The sequence below is a fragment of the Pongo pygmaeus genome, chromosome 2 (assembly GCF_028885625.2).
Source record: "Pongo pygmaeus isolate AG05252 chromosome 2, NHGRI_mPonPyg2-v2.0_pri, whole genome shotgun sequence".
NCBI classification, from domain to species: Eukaryota; Metazoa; Chordata; class Mammalia; order Primates; family Hominidae; genus Pongo; species Pongo pygmaeus.
The window spans coordinates 136685736-136700196 of NC_085930.1; the positions used below are offsets into that span (position 1 = coordinate 136685736).

Here is a 14461-nt window from a genome sequence, read left to right on the forward strand (position 1 = left end):
AGAGTTTTTGCTCTGCAGCTCTAGTTCACGCGTGCCATGGCATCTCTGCACTTGGATGCATTTAGGTTATCTCATTTCAGTTACAGCGTATTAAACTAACTCCTCTTCCATGGCTGAGGTTTGCCCACCTGTCTCCCCTAAAACACCTGCAACATATGTTTGCATAACCCTGTAATGCTTTGCCTTTAGGGTCCTGAGAAATTCCCCCAGAGCTTTTTGCTTATAAACAGCTGAGCAATTCGTTTTTCTAATGATGGTTGCTTTCCCCCCAGCATTGAGGCAATAACATATTCACTAAACTAAGGGTCTCATTTTTCATCAAAGAGGAACGTTCGACATATTTTTACAGTGCTGTTTCTCCTTCCGAGCTTTATTTTTCCCCTTTTGTAATCTAGCATGCTATGAAAATTAAGGGTTGGTAGCAAGATATTAGGGGAAAGAAAACTAAGTAATTCTTCATTTGTCAAATATTTTCTATTCTTCATGCCAAACATACATTATACTGTAAATATTTTTTCCTGTTAAACAAGTGCTATAGAACTTTGTCAGTTTAATGTAAAAATTGTGATGAATAAACTATAAAAATGATAATAATTTGGACATACTGCAGGAAATCACTTTGATTATTATATTCTCATATGCTAGCAAACAAATGCTGCATTAATAGTATGATTTTACACCTTTTTCATATTAATAAACCTATGTGCTCCTATTCTGAGAAATAAGACAGCCTTTCTCCTCACATGAGATCCAGCATTCATATTTTTTCTATGTGTTTTTGCTTTAAAAAATACAATGCTTGTCAATATCTATCCTAAATTCATGTATAACTATTTGAAGTATGAAACATCACTTTTTCCACCTATTTTTTATCATGAATTTTAGGTCGTCAAACTGTCAGATCTGCCCTCTGATTCATGTCTGTCAGTGCTCAGTGGTATCAAAACGTAACCATAGCTTCCATTTCATTGAGTTCTTATCAAGTGCCTGGTATTGTGCTGGGAACTTAGTTCTCATTGTGTCAATTAATCCTTACTGCAGTTTTGCAGATGAGTGAACTAGAGCTTAGAATGTAACTTAACTCCTTACAGTTGCTCCACTAGTAATGGATGGAGCAGGAATCTGAGTACAACCCTCACTGACTCCTGATCCCTTGCCTCACCTATCAGGCACCCTGTGCCTGACGCTAGAGCACATGAGTGCCGTTATATTTACCCTAGTGCTTTTGTTTTCAACGTATAACTTCACCTCTACATTAACTCCTACTGGTACTTTAATAAATTAGAACAGGCATCACTGGAATTGATATTCTTTTGCTCTTTTCAGTTCTGCCAATATTTATAAATAGCCAGTCCTTTGAAATATACTGTGCTGTTCAAAGCAAGATGAGACTTCTCCTTCTGTAGTCTCTATTTGATGATTCAAATGGAGATATCACCTTGGAGTAAAGAACAGGAGTTAGGGAATCAGTCCAGAAAGTACTATTTGTAATTACCTTTGTTGGATGAGTTTGATTTCTCTAGACTCAGTAGAAGGAAAATATGTACCACCTTATAGTTATGTATAGTTCTTGTAGCATCTAGTATTTAGTTAGGCTTAGTGTGAATTAGCATTTAAATATTTTTATACCATCATGACAAAATGAGTTTGAACTTAAAATATTGAAATGTTGCCATAGGGGTAAGAGTGGCAGAGAGGAGGTAGGTCAGCTGATCTACAGACTTCCATTACAGAGTGCAGAGTATGGCCAAGGGGAGTTGTTCACCATCTAAAGTCAAACTCATTCTTGGACAGAATGTTTGTTTTACCTAAAATTACATTAAGGAGCAGTCTACTATCATATATACCTTAGAAGTGGACAAAGTTAACTATAACTTAGATAGATTTCAGTTTTTATGTCTTATTTTCATCGCTGTTATTTAAGCATTATTGTAAGTCGATTTTGTGATCATGCTAAATTAACAAAAGCATTTTGGAAAGTCAGAAGCATAGCATGGGCTTTATTTAGTTTTGATTTGTTGTTTGCATATTGTTTCTTCTAGAAAACTTGCATCTACCACTGTCAGTTCTGCTTCTGTAAGTCACTTTGTCCACAAGACTTTAAGATACCTGCCCAAAATTCAGCCTGTCCATGCCATGGGTTTGATGTTCAGCATTCTTCTTATATTGCTATAAAATAAAATGCTGAAGAAAAAGCTTTAAATAGAGTTTCAACAACATTAACAGAAAAGAGTTAAGTGATACTTGGGCAGTTAATGAACCGAAATCTTGTGAAAGACTTACTTCAGGCCCATCGTGGTTGGCCTAGGAAAGGCATGGTAAACCCAGGATGAACTGAATTTGAATTTGTGATTTCTGTACTTTTCTTTTTTCTTTCTTCCTTTTTTTTTTCTTTTCTTTTCTTTTTTTTTTTTTTTTTTTTGGAGACGGGGTCTCATTCTGTTGCCCAGGTTGGAGTGCAGTGACACAATCTTAGCTCACTGCAACCTCCTCCTCCCAGACTCAAGCTGTTCTACCTCAGCCTCCCAAGTAGCTGGGACTACAGGCATGTGTCACCATACTCGGCTGTCCTACTTTTTAAGAGATAGGATCTCACAGTCACCCAGATTGGAATGCAGTGGCATGATCATAGTTCACTGCAGCCTCAAACTGCATTCAAGTGATCCTCCTGCCTCCCCAGCATGTACCACCATGCACAGCTAATTTTTTTTATTTTTTGTTGAGACTGTGGTCTTGCTATTTTGCCCAGTCTGGTCTCAAACTCCTCGCCTCAAGCGATCCTCCTACCTCGGCCTCCCAAAGTTCTGGGATTACAGGCATGAACCACTGCACCCAGCCTGCATCTTTATGTATAGTTATATAAACTTCCCAGGACATGGAACATAATTGGTATTCCTCTGTACACAGACTAATATCAGTTAAGATATGATTACCATTTTGCTATCTTTCTTCCAAAGGAAAATTCACCAAAACAAATGCATTTAAAAAAAAAAAAATACATTGTTGGCCGGGTGTGGTGGCTCACGCCTGTAATCCTGGCACTTTGGGAGGCCGAGGTAGGTGGATCACGAGGTCAGGAGATCGAGACCATCCTGGCTATCACGGTGAACCATCGTCTATACTGAAAATACAAAAAATTAGCTAGGCTTAGTGGCGGGTGCTTGTAGTCCCAGCTACTCGGGAGGCTGAGGCAGGAGAATGGCGTGAACCCGGGAGGTGGAGCTTGCAGTGAGCCAAGATTGCGCCACTGCACTCCAACCTGGGCGACAGAGCAAGACCCTGTCTCAAAAAAAAAAAAAAAAACAAACAAAAAAAACATTGTTTTGGAAATGCTCGTGACAGTTGAAGTCCTGACTGTGTGAAAATGAGTTTAAAATACAGTCATGCACTGCATAATGACATTTGGGTCAACAACAGACCACACATATGATAGTGGTCCCATAAGATTATAGTACCATGTTTTTACTGTACCTTTTCTGTTTTAATATGTTTAAGTACACAAATACCACTGTGTTGTACCTGTCTACTGTATTCAGTACAGTAACATGCTGTACAGGTTTGTAGCCTGGGGTCAATGAGCTGTATCATATAACCTAGGTGTGTAATAAGCTATACCATCTAGATTTTTGTAAAATATATTCTATGATGCTCACACAATGATGAAATCACCTAATGACACATTTCTCAGGACGTATCCCCATCATTAAGCAACACATGACTGTAATTGCCAATTGTTCCAATACAGATGAAGACATAATGTTGAAGTGTTGACATAACATGTTCTGCCCAATGAGAAATCACAGTTTTCATGGGGTCTGGTTTATCTTACATGTAGAGTTTTACATATATAGAATTCTAGTAGCTCTTCTATTTTAGAGGAGATTCCAGAACTTTAAAGGTTAGAAATCATCATATTTTTATAAAGTTTTATTTGGAAAAAAAAAAAAACTCCTTTAAGAAGAGCAAATATTATCCAAGCATGGTGTCTCACACCTGTAATAACAGCACTTTGGAAGGCTGAGGTGGGTGGATCACTTGATCCCGGGAGTTCAAGACCAGCCTAGGCAGCATGGCAAAACCCCATCTGTACAAAACAATATAAAAATTAGCTGGGCATGTTGGTGCATGCGTGTAGTCCCAACTACCAGGAGGCTGAGGTGGGAGGATCACTTGAGCCTGGGATGTCAAGGCTGCAATGAGCCAGAGGTGGGAGGATCACTTGAGCCAGGGATGTCAAGGGTTCAGTGAGCCAAGATAGCACACTACACTCCAGCCTGGGTGACAGAATAAGACCCTGTCTCCGCCCCACCCCACCCCACCCCCCAAAAAAGGAGCAAGTTTCTCTTTTAAAATATTTCGATTGCATAAAGTCAGAATTCCGCTCATTTAATCTTGTCTCCCTAGGAAAACCATTGATATCATTTTGGTACGTCCCAGTTATCTATCCATTTACCTTAATATGTACATTTATATATGTATTTTTAGCAATGATTTTAACCTGTTACCTAGTTTTAATTTGGTTTTGTTTTGGTTGTTGTTTGTGTGAGATGGTATTCCAAAATTCCTTAACTTTTTAAAACCTTATTTAATAGAGATAAAATTAACTTAGTTGAAAGAGAAGAATTATAGGTAAATTGGAAGAACTGTACTTACTGAATCTTAATGTATAAAAGTATTGGTATCCTTTTTATTGTTCATGCCTAGATGTTGATTTTTATAGCCATGCAGTGGTGTACGGGTGTTTCAGATGTTTTATTTTATGCTGTCCAGTACAGTAGCCACTTGCCACATGTGGCTGTTTAGCACTTGAAGTGTGGCTAGTCCAAATTGAGATGTGCCATAAGTATAAAATACACACTGGATTTCGAAGACTTTGTACAAAAGGAACAATGTGAAGTATCTCATTAATAACTGTATATGTTGATTACATGTTAAAATCATAATATTTTAGACATACTGAATTAAAATATCACATTTAGTTTCACTTGTTTCCTTTTTATTTTCTTTTTTATATGTGGCTACTAGAAAATTTTAAATTATAGGTGAAATTGATATTTGTGACCCACTGTTGGACAGTGCTGGTCTAGATCCATCTATATATCTGTATATTTATGTTTTAGAAACATCACTGTCTTCCCAACAGAAAAGAATAACTTTCAACCGTAACCTCTGATTTTATTTTCTTAACATTTCAAATGCTGTTTTTCAACATCATCTTTTGATTCTTTTTTTTGTTTCCAGTACAGTGGTACTTTAAACTACCTCTCCCTTTGATACTAGTAAGTCTCCTAGGAATTTAAATAGGCCTAAGTGAAAGCAATACTTGAGCCTCATTTATATGTTCAAGTTAGATCATTATTCCTAATAATGGCTTTAAGTGCTTAGATAGATCAGCACTCTGTGTCTTGAATTGCTTGTCATTTCTTTATAAAGATGTTTCAAGTAATTGCTCCATGTGATCCCTTCTTTCATTATTTTAAGGCAAAAAGTAACATAATCCTTTATTAGTTTGTTGGAAGTCAGAGAAAAAGGGTCTTTTTTTATTAGCAAAAACAAAATGTATTTCCAGGTACTGAGAATAAAGAGCAAAATTCGTCATGAGCGATAGTCCTGCGAAAGTTAATTTTTAAAATACATCATGAATGCACTGTCAATCTGCCAGTGGCCTTAGCCTCTATTTTATTTTCCCATTATACTTGGGTCCAGGTTGTCATCAGCTACCATGAGAAAACCTATGTGATTCCTAGAGAGAGAAAAGTTGCACTGCTAGACTTAATAGTATGGTAGTCATGGAAGCATCAGTTATCTTCATCAAGGCAATTCAGATTTGATTATTGTAGAACTGTGTTGAATACCAAACCAGTGGAGTAGTAGCTGGAGCTAAATCAAGGGATTGTCATTTTTGTCAGATGATTAGGGCTGGCTTGGAAGAGATATGAAAGGGTTGAGCTGTATAAATATTCTCTTTTCAGCAGAAAAAGAAAAGGTCCATCATGGCCATTAAATGCGGCTTGTTAGCTTGATGAATTTCAAACTGTTTAACCTTAGCAATTATATCCCCCCGCAGCTCCCCCGTGCCTGCATGCAAGTGTATCAGTGCCTTGGAATTATGTCTCCAAGGATTGATATCTACGCATATTGGTAATTTTCTATTAAGATAATATGCAGCTTTTCTGTGTCCAAATACGTATCTCAAAGGAAGTGCATGCCTTGGTTCAAAAACCTAATTATTAACTTGAATTATATGCCCAGGTAAACATTAGAACACATTTATTTATAAGGTTTTAAAAACCTTTTATGGTAAATATATGTAATTTAACATTTTAGAGATTATGGTATTCATTTAAATTATGCTGTAAACATGATTGGTTTTTGTAAAGCAGAAGTATATTTGTTTAATTTTTACTTGCCTGTGAGGGATTTGAACATTTAAATAATAGATATGTTTGAATAATAGCAACACATATAAACAGACACAGTGGACCTAATGATTCAAGGACATTTCTGCAATGTTTATAAATAATGTTGCATTCTAGAAAGGGCAGTGTTTTTGCTGCTTTTGTGAAAATGTGCATTGGTCAATTTGCTTTTGTATAGTAATGGTTATCCTGGTAATATTTCTACTACCTGGCATATTTTGACCATTTATTAAACTCATAAATAAGGATAGATGACATAGAAATTGCTAACTTTAAAAGAATTACTGAATTTTGAAATAACTCATTTTGGAACAAGAAAGTCTCAGTGTGCCATCTAGTGGACACATTTAGCATTCTGGTCATAAAAAACTAATGACTTTCTCTTCCCCCGAAATGCAGTTACCTTGACACCTTTTGTCTCTCCGTCCCTTGGCATAGTTTGTGGTTGTGTTACATCTCATATAGTTTTTAGATGTTATTATAATTTTATTCATCATATTTTAGGAAAATTATATTTGAAAATTTTATTTTGAAGTCATCAGAAATCTAATGATGAATAAATCTATGTTAACTATGAGAGACGAAAAAATAAATAATTTTTGTTTTTAATCAGAACTAAGGAATAATAAAAGCAAAACCCAATCACACTAATTATTAAACTTTATATTATACATATTCTTTTCTGAAGGGATATTAAAATGATCATTGCTGTCCTCTTATATGTTAATGGATTAAATCATTTAACTAGCTTTTTAAAAACGTATTTTTTTTTTAGAGAAATCCAAGACCAGTGACTTATCAATTCCATCCAAATTTAGATTATTACAAAGCACGAGGAGCAGACCTCATGAATAAAAGCCGGTAAGTCCCCTTTTTCTGATGATAGTTATAAATCACAAAGGTAGTCTCAGAGATCATCAGGAAATTTTACATATTGCTGAAAATAATTTTCCAGATTTTAGCATATGTACATAATGCTAATGTACATAAGGAATCTTTGTTAAGTAAATTACCCAAGTTATTTTAAAGGCATTTAAAAATGCTATATATTGATATCAATGGTAAGACGAAAAATAAATATGAGAGTACTTGTTACAATTTGAAGTTAGGCAACTTCATTTTTCTAACATGAATAAACTTGCATAAATTGTGCCTACTTGTATAATCTCTTTCTAGATTTTTGCTGTTGATTGAAAAGAGACAATTTTATAATGTATTTTTAAATTATTTCAGTAACAAAATTAAAAATGTGTTTCCCAACTGTCTTTAGAACTACACAATAAGCTTATAAATGCATCTTGTGTGTACATTTGTGATTGCATACATAGAAATTTTAAGGGTCACTGTAGGAATAAAAAACATTAAAATCCTACTTTTTAAAGAAATTAACATTGGCAGAAAGGGTTGATGAATGGTTTTGTTCTTTCATAATACCATATTGAGATGTCTCAAGAGTTAACTTGTCAAACCAGAATCATTTCAAATTAGAATGTAATTTCAAAGTTTACTCTGGAAGACTAAAATGTTAGTAATGATAAATGCTGCCAAGTTGTCCGAATTTTCTTCCTCAAGCATTTTGCCTATGTGTTAGCTTTTCTTCAGTAGAATTCCAACACCCTAAATATACATTTATGGAATACATATACACAATGTGTTCTGCTGTTACTGGAGAGTTAAAAATAAGTCATAATTCCTGCTGCATAGGAACTCATAGTCTAAGGGATGAGAAGAAGTTTACAACAAAATGGCTAAATTTAAACTTGAAATTTGAACCTTGTCTTAGTGTAATGTTGTTATAAAACTACCCATCTCTGATTGAAATCTGTTTGCTCCATATATTGATGTACCGTGCAATTATGAGACCAGTTCTGTAGCTCATGAGACTTGTCTGAAGCTCTTTTCTGTTTGTTCATTTCATCTGAGTCTTGTTACACAAATAAAAATTTATTTGCTATAGTCACTTGATCATTCAATGCAGTTTTAATGACTGCCAGATTGATTATTTTAAACACAGGAGATGCCCAGTAAAAAACCCAGACCGAAATCCCTGCCTTCAGTAGTCTTACACCCTAGTCACTTATATTTCTTCCCATTATGTCAAATATTTAGTTTTGTTATGTTTAAAAGAACAAAGTATGTTAGTCTTTTTTCTTTATACAAGACCTTTTTAGCTGGAATCCTTTGTCTTCCCCTCCCTCCCAACCCCCACAAGATTATTTTTTACACAACAGCCAAGTAAATGTCAATTTGTAACAGGTTATATCGTACCTCCACGTAAACATCTCCAAAGGCTTCCTATTGCCACTGGCAATCCAGTCTTCTTTCTGAAGCCCTTTCCTATCTCTTTGACCTTATCTCCTTCCACTCTCTTCTTCTCTTCATTCTCATGCTACAGCCACATCAGCCTTCTCTGTTATTTGCCCTTGTTTAGGGCCTGTGCACCTAACTCCTCCCTCCTGCTAGAGCACTTCTGCCACCCCCGTCTTCCCATGCCTCTTCATGATTTAAAGCTCAGCCTAAATGTCATCTCAGAGAGGCCACTCTTAACCTCCTGCCTGTCTTCACCTCCCCTATTCACTCTATCCCATCATCATGAACTGAAGTTATATAATTCATTTGTGTATTTATAATCTGTCTCCCCAACGTCTCCACTAAAATCTAAGCCCCTGAGGGCAGGCTTTTGTCTTATTCACCACTTCATGGCACCTAGGACAATGATGACTGGTATAGGGAAGGCACTCAACACATATTTGTTATATGAATTTTTTGAAATATTTTCAACACCTTTTTCTCCACCACAGGAAATGTATTGTACCCATTATTTTCTCCCCTTCATGATTTTCTTCTCTTTAGCCTCTCCCTGCATTTTTCTTCTACAAAATGTTGGTTTTGTTATATATATACATATATATAACACATTGAGTTTATATATATATATAACACAATGAGTTTATATATATATTATATATATATAAACACATTGAGATTCTTGTGCAAAGTATCTCTTGAAGATTGGAAGGAACACTTTTTGTCATCTTTTGCAATTGCAAAGCTTAACATTGAAATTCAACTAAATAAAATGTAGTAATTGAAGCAGAAGACGTCACAGCTCAGTAAGCAAGGACATAGTTAATAGACGGTGCTGGGAAAATTGGCAAATCTTTGAAAAAGTATCAACCACACACAAAAATAAATTCCAAAGTGCACTGAAACAAGCAAACATAAAAATAAAAATGCAAGTGCCTATCTGACCAATAGTTACTTGAAGACTTTTAAATCTTATTTTAAATTTTTTTGTTTTTGTTTTTTGTTTTTGAGACGGAGTCTCGCTTTGCACTCCCAGGCTAGAGTGCAGTGGCACGATCTCGGCTTACTGCAAGCTCCACCTCCCGGGTTCACGCCATTCTCCTGCCTCAGCCTCCCAAGTAGCTGGGACTACAGGCGCACACTGCCACGCTTGGCTAATTTTTTGTATTTTTAGTAGACGGGGTTTCACCGTGTTAGCCAGGATGGTCTCAATCTCCTGACCTCGTGATCTGTCCACCTCAGCCTCCCGAAGTGTTGGGATTACAGGCGTGAGCCACTGCGCTCGGCCTAAATCTTATTTTAAAATTTTTAATTGACAAATAATAATAGTGTGAAGACGTTTTAACCTTAAAAGTAATGGAGAAAATCACAAAGGAACAACTAATGGATTTTACTATACAACACATATTTTAAAGTAAATATGTAAAAAATAAACTGAATCAAAAGACAAATCAAAAATTAGCAAAATATTTGTAGTGGATGTAACTGACAAAATATAATATCATTAATGTATGAAGAATTTAGGCAGTTCAATAAGAAACACAGGATCTGGCCGGGTGCAGTGGCTCACATCTGTAATCCCAGCACTTTGGGCGGCCCAGAAGGGCAGATCACGAAGTCAGGAGATCGAGACCATCCTGGCCAACATGGTGAAACCCCATCTCTACTAAAAATACAAAAAATTAGACGGGAGTGGTGGCACTAGCCTGTAGTCCCAGCTACTCGGGAGGCTGAGACAGTAGAAATGCTTGAACCGAGGAGGCGGAGGTTGCAGTGAGCCGAGATCGTGCCACTGCATTCCAGCCTGGGCGACAGAGAGAGACTTCATCTCAAAAAAAGAAACACAAGATCCTAAGTGGCCATTCCATCTCTTGCCATGGTCTGCTGAATCCTCTTCTTACTCCAAATATTGGAACAGCCCCAACCCCACACTTCTTTTCTTCTCTATACTCATTCCTTTGAGGATTTCAACTCAGTTCATGGCCTACAGACGGGTCCTTAATTTATGTCTTCAGTTTTACCCATCCCTTGCTACTTACTAATATTTTCTCTTGGATGTCCCACATGCAGCTTAAATTTAGTATTTTTCAAACAGAACTGTTGATTCTACTCCCACACTTACATGCCTCTTATGCCCACAGTGTTTCTCACAATAGATACCAAACTTTGTTTCTCTTTGACTCCAATCTTTTTCCTTTCTTGGCCTTCATCTGGAATGAGTGTAACAGCTTTTTCTTCTAGTAAATCGTCAAACCTAATTGGTAGTCTTGGGACCCCCCCCACGGTAAAGACAAAGGGTAGGCAAAGATTTCTTATACAGGAAACAAAAAGCACTAGAAAAGATAGATAAAATGAACTTGAAGTTTTTTTTGTTCATCAGAATCTGCCATTAAGAAAAAGAACAGGCAAGTCACATACTTGTGAGTAATATTTTTAATACATATATCCCGAATATATAAAGAATGTTCGTATGTCAGGAAAAATATAACATAGGCAAATACTTCAACAGCCTCTTCACAAAAGAAGATATGAAAGTCATCAATATGCTATGAAAAGATGTTCAACATTAGTCATCAGGAAAATGCAAATTAAACCACAATGAGATAACATTTCACACCAACTATAATGGATAAAATAAAATAAAAAATTGACAGTAGCAAGTGTTGGCAAGGATGTGGAGCAATTAGAACCCTCATATATTCCTGATGTGAGCAGAAAAGGTATAACTACTTCGTAAAATAGTTTGTTAATTTCTTATGAAGTTAAACATATATCCTTTAATACACCAGTTTAATTTCTAAGTGTTTATCCAAGGGAAATAAAAACCCATATCCAAAAGCCACAACAAACAACATCAAAACAGAATGTTCACAGCAGCCTTATTCATAATACCCCAAATCTGGAAATAACCCAATCTCCATCAACAAGAGACCAGATAAAAAATTTGTGGTACATTCAAATAATGGAATACTACTCAGCTATAAAGGAATGAACCAGAGTTTTTCCTGGGGGTATTGGTTCCAGGACCACCTGCATATACCCAAATCCACATGTACTCAAGTCCCACAGTCGGCTCTCTCATATAGGAACCTGCATATATGAAAAGTCAGCCTTCTATATACATGAATTTCACATTCCTCTCTCTGCATTTGGTTGAAAAAAATCCGCATGTAAGTGCACCCATGTAGTTCAAACCTGTGTTGTTCAAGGGTTAAGTATACTGATACATGCAATAACATACATGCATCTCATAAACATTATGCTGAACAAAAAACGCTAGTCAGAGAAGAATGCATATTGTATTGTTCCATGTATATGAAGCTCGAGAACGGGCAGCTAGCATGTGGTGATAGAAATCAGAAAGTAGCTACCTCAGGATGAGGGTTTGGAATTGACTCTAAAGGGACATGAGCAAATTTGGGAGTAATAGAAATGTTCATTCTAGGTATATTATTTGGGATGGTGGTTATACAGGTGTACACAAGTGTCAAAACTCATCAGACTGAACATTTAAGATCTGTATATTATTATAAGTTATACCTAAGTTTTGTTTTATAAAAAGAAAAAGATGTATTTGCTCTGGACTAGATAGGAGACAATGTTACTATTTTACCTAAATTGGTTAAGAATTAACAACTCTCTTCAGAAAGAGCACTTTAGATATAGATGATTTTATGCCACAAATGCTTAGTTATTTGAACACAAAAAATCATAAAGTTGTATTTATATAGTCATCAGTGTCCTTTGAAATTCTGATCAACAAATTACTAATACTGATAACCATGGACTCCTTGGCTTCATGGCTTGGAGAACATTATTAGCATATTATTTCTTTAATTTATCAATAAAACATCTGAAAAAAATACAGTCATTATAGAAGTAAATAGAATTAAGCATTTAAAAAATCTTACCATATAAAATGGAAGTTGTTCAGGAGAATCTTATAATGCTTTTTAGGTTTCAAAACAGTATGTATTTATTCAATCATTAAACTAAATATTTATTGAATACTATACACAGTGCCAGACACTGTGCTAGGCCCTGGGAATATGATGATTCTAAGACCCACACCCTGACATCAAGGATGTTTAGGCTTATGTGAGATACCACTCTTAGGCATACAGGTTACTCCACAATTGAAGCTAACAAGTATTCATTCATTTCACAAATGCTTTAATTTCTTCTTTGTGCCAGGTATTGAGAGAACATCAGTGAAAAAGATAGATGTGGTGCCTGTTCTCATAGAGCTCAGATTCTAGTATGAGATTATAGTCATTGGAGGAATCTTTGTGCACCCTGGGAAACTGCGCTTTTCCAGGACATTCTGCTTAGGCCAGCCTGTGAGAGGAGCACTCCTAAGCTGAGGCAGATCCTGATCCCTGGTAGAGGTGGGGAATTATTGGCCGCTAGGCTTTCTTGGGGTAAGAATAGTTACCATTACTCCACAGACGCATGGAATCCGCTGAGGAATGTGGATACATCTTAAATGCCCAGGAAACCCTCATAATAAGAATCTTCTTCTTTCCCTAGATCCCGGCTTCCTCTTATATGTCAGGCAGGGGTCCTGACTAGCAGCCTTCTACAGAGGACCTACATGCCAGAATTAAAATTCTGGAATCTTTCATCATCAATATCAATGAAGTTATTTAGGCTCTGTCAGGGGGCAGAGGAAAACTGGGATAGTTAGCACAGAGAATGTTATTTCTGATCTGCTGGAGTGAGAGATCAAAGAACTAATCTTGGTTTCTTCCATCTCTGTTAAACTTCAATTTAATCAAATGAAATACCTGATTTTGGTTGTATAAAATTGCTTAAGCAAGTTAAAAGACCTATAGCTGTGGAGTCTGTAAAAAGCCGTCACTAGATAAAGTGGCATACTCTTGAGGCAGTACTGACAGCTCAGCTACCATTTATTTTATCACCTCTTCATAGGAGAAAGAATTTTACATTCTGAAAAATTGTGTTGTGTCATTTTCAAACCAGAAAATCCATGAATGTTCTGGAATAAAGAAAATATGAGATTCTACTCTTAGTGTAGGAGATTGCAGACTTTAAAAAATATGAAGTTCTGTTCTGTGACTATTCAATTGAGCATTTCAGTAGTCACAGATTCTTAAATAAGTTAGATGGATCTTTTTGAAGACTGGTCACAATTTAAATGTACTTTTTTAATAGCAGCAATTTCTGGTTATTTAAGGACAAAATTGGAATAAGATTTTAGTGTTAAATTGTCATTCCAAGCTTTCTGAATGAGTAGGAAAATGTCAATTCCCATCTTTAAAAAGAAATGTGCAAGTAAGTTAAATCAGAGCAAAGTGAATATTATCCATACACGTAATGGAAAATCTATCACTAAAATACCTAGGCAGTTGCTTTTAAAGACTTAATTATAGCAATCCATGGTGAAGCAGAGAAGAGAAATCAGGCTTCTTGATTTTTAGGGATATTCTTATCCATGAAATCACATGTCATCTTTGCATCCTCTTTCCTTATTTGGATATGCAACACAAATAAAAGCCCATGGCCATAGATCTAGCAGGTATTAGCCCCCTGCTTTCCATGTGTGTGCCTGTCTCTTGTCTAACCTCTACTTCCTAATTGCTTCTGCGGGGGGGGGGTTCCCGTGAGTATATATATTCCCTCTAGATCATCATTACTTCCCCTCTTGCATGACAGCCCCAATGCACCAACTCTTTAATAGCCTCCAAACAGCCAAGGAAATAGTAGCAAGGCCA

At 36.1% G+C, this 14461-nt stretch overlaps 1 protein-coding gene across 50 annotated transcripts in view; it reads left to right on the forward strand.

Moving 5' to 3' along the window:
* Positions 1 to 14461, forward strand: part of TBC1D5 (TBC1 domain family member 5) — a 599895-nt gene that overhangs the window by 489111 nt on the left and 96323 nt on the right. For all 50 annotated transcript variants that reach the window (XM_054482838.2, XM_054482837.2, XM_063662139.1 and 47 more), the window contains one exon: positions 7195 to 7280. In XM_054482838.2, coding sequence (XP_054338813.1) covers positions 7195 to 7280 — 86 coding nt within the window. The remainder of the gene's footprint in view (positions 1 to 7194; positions 7281 to 14461) is intronic.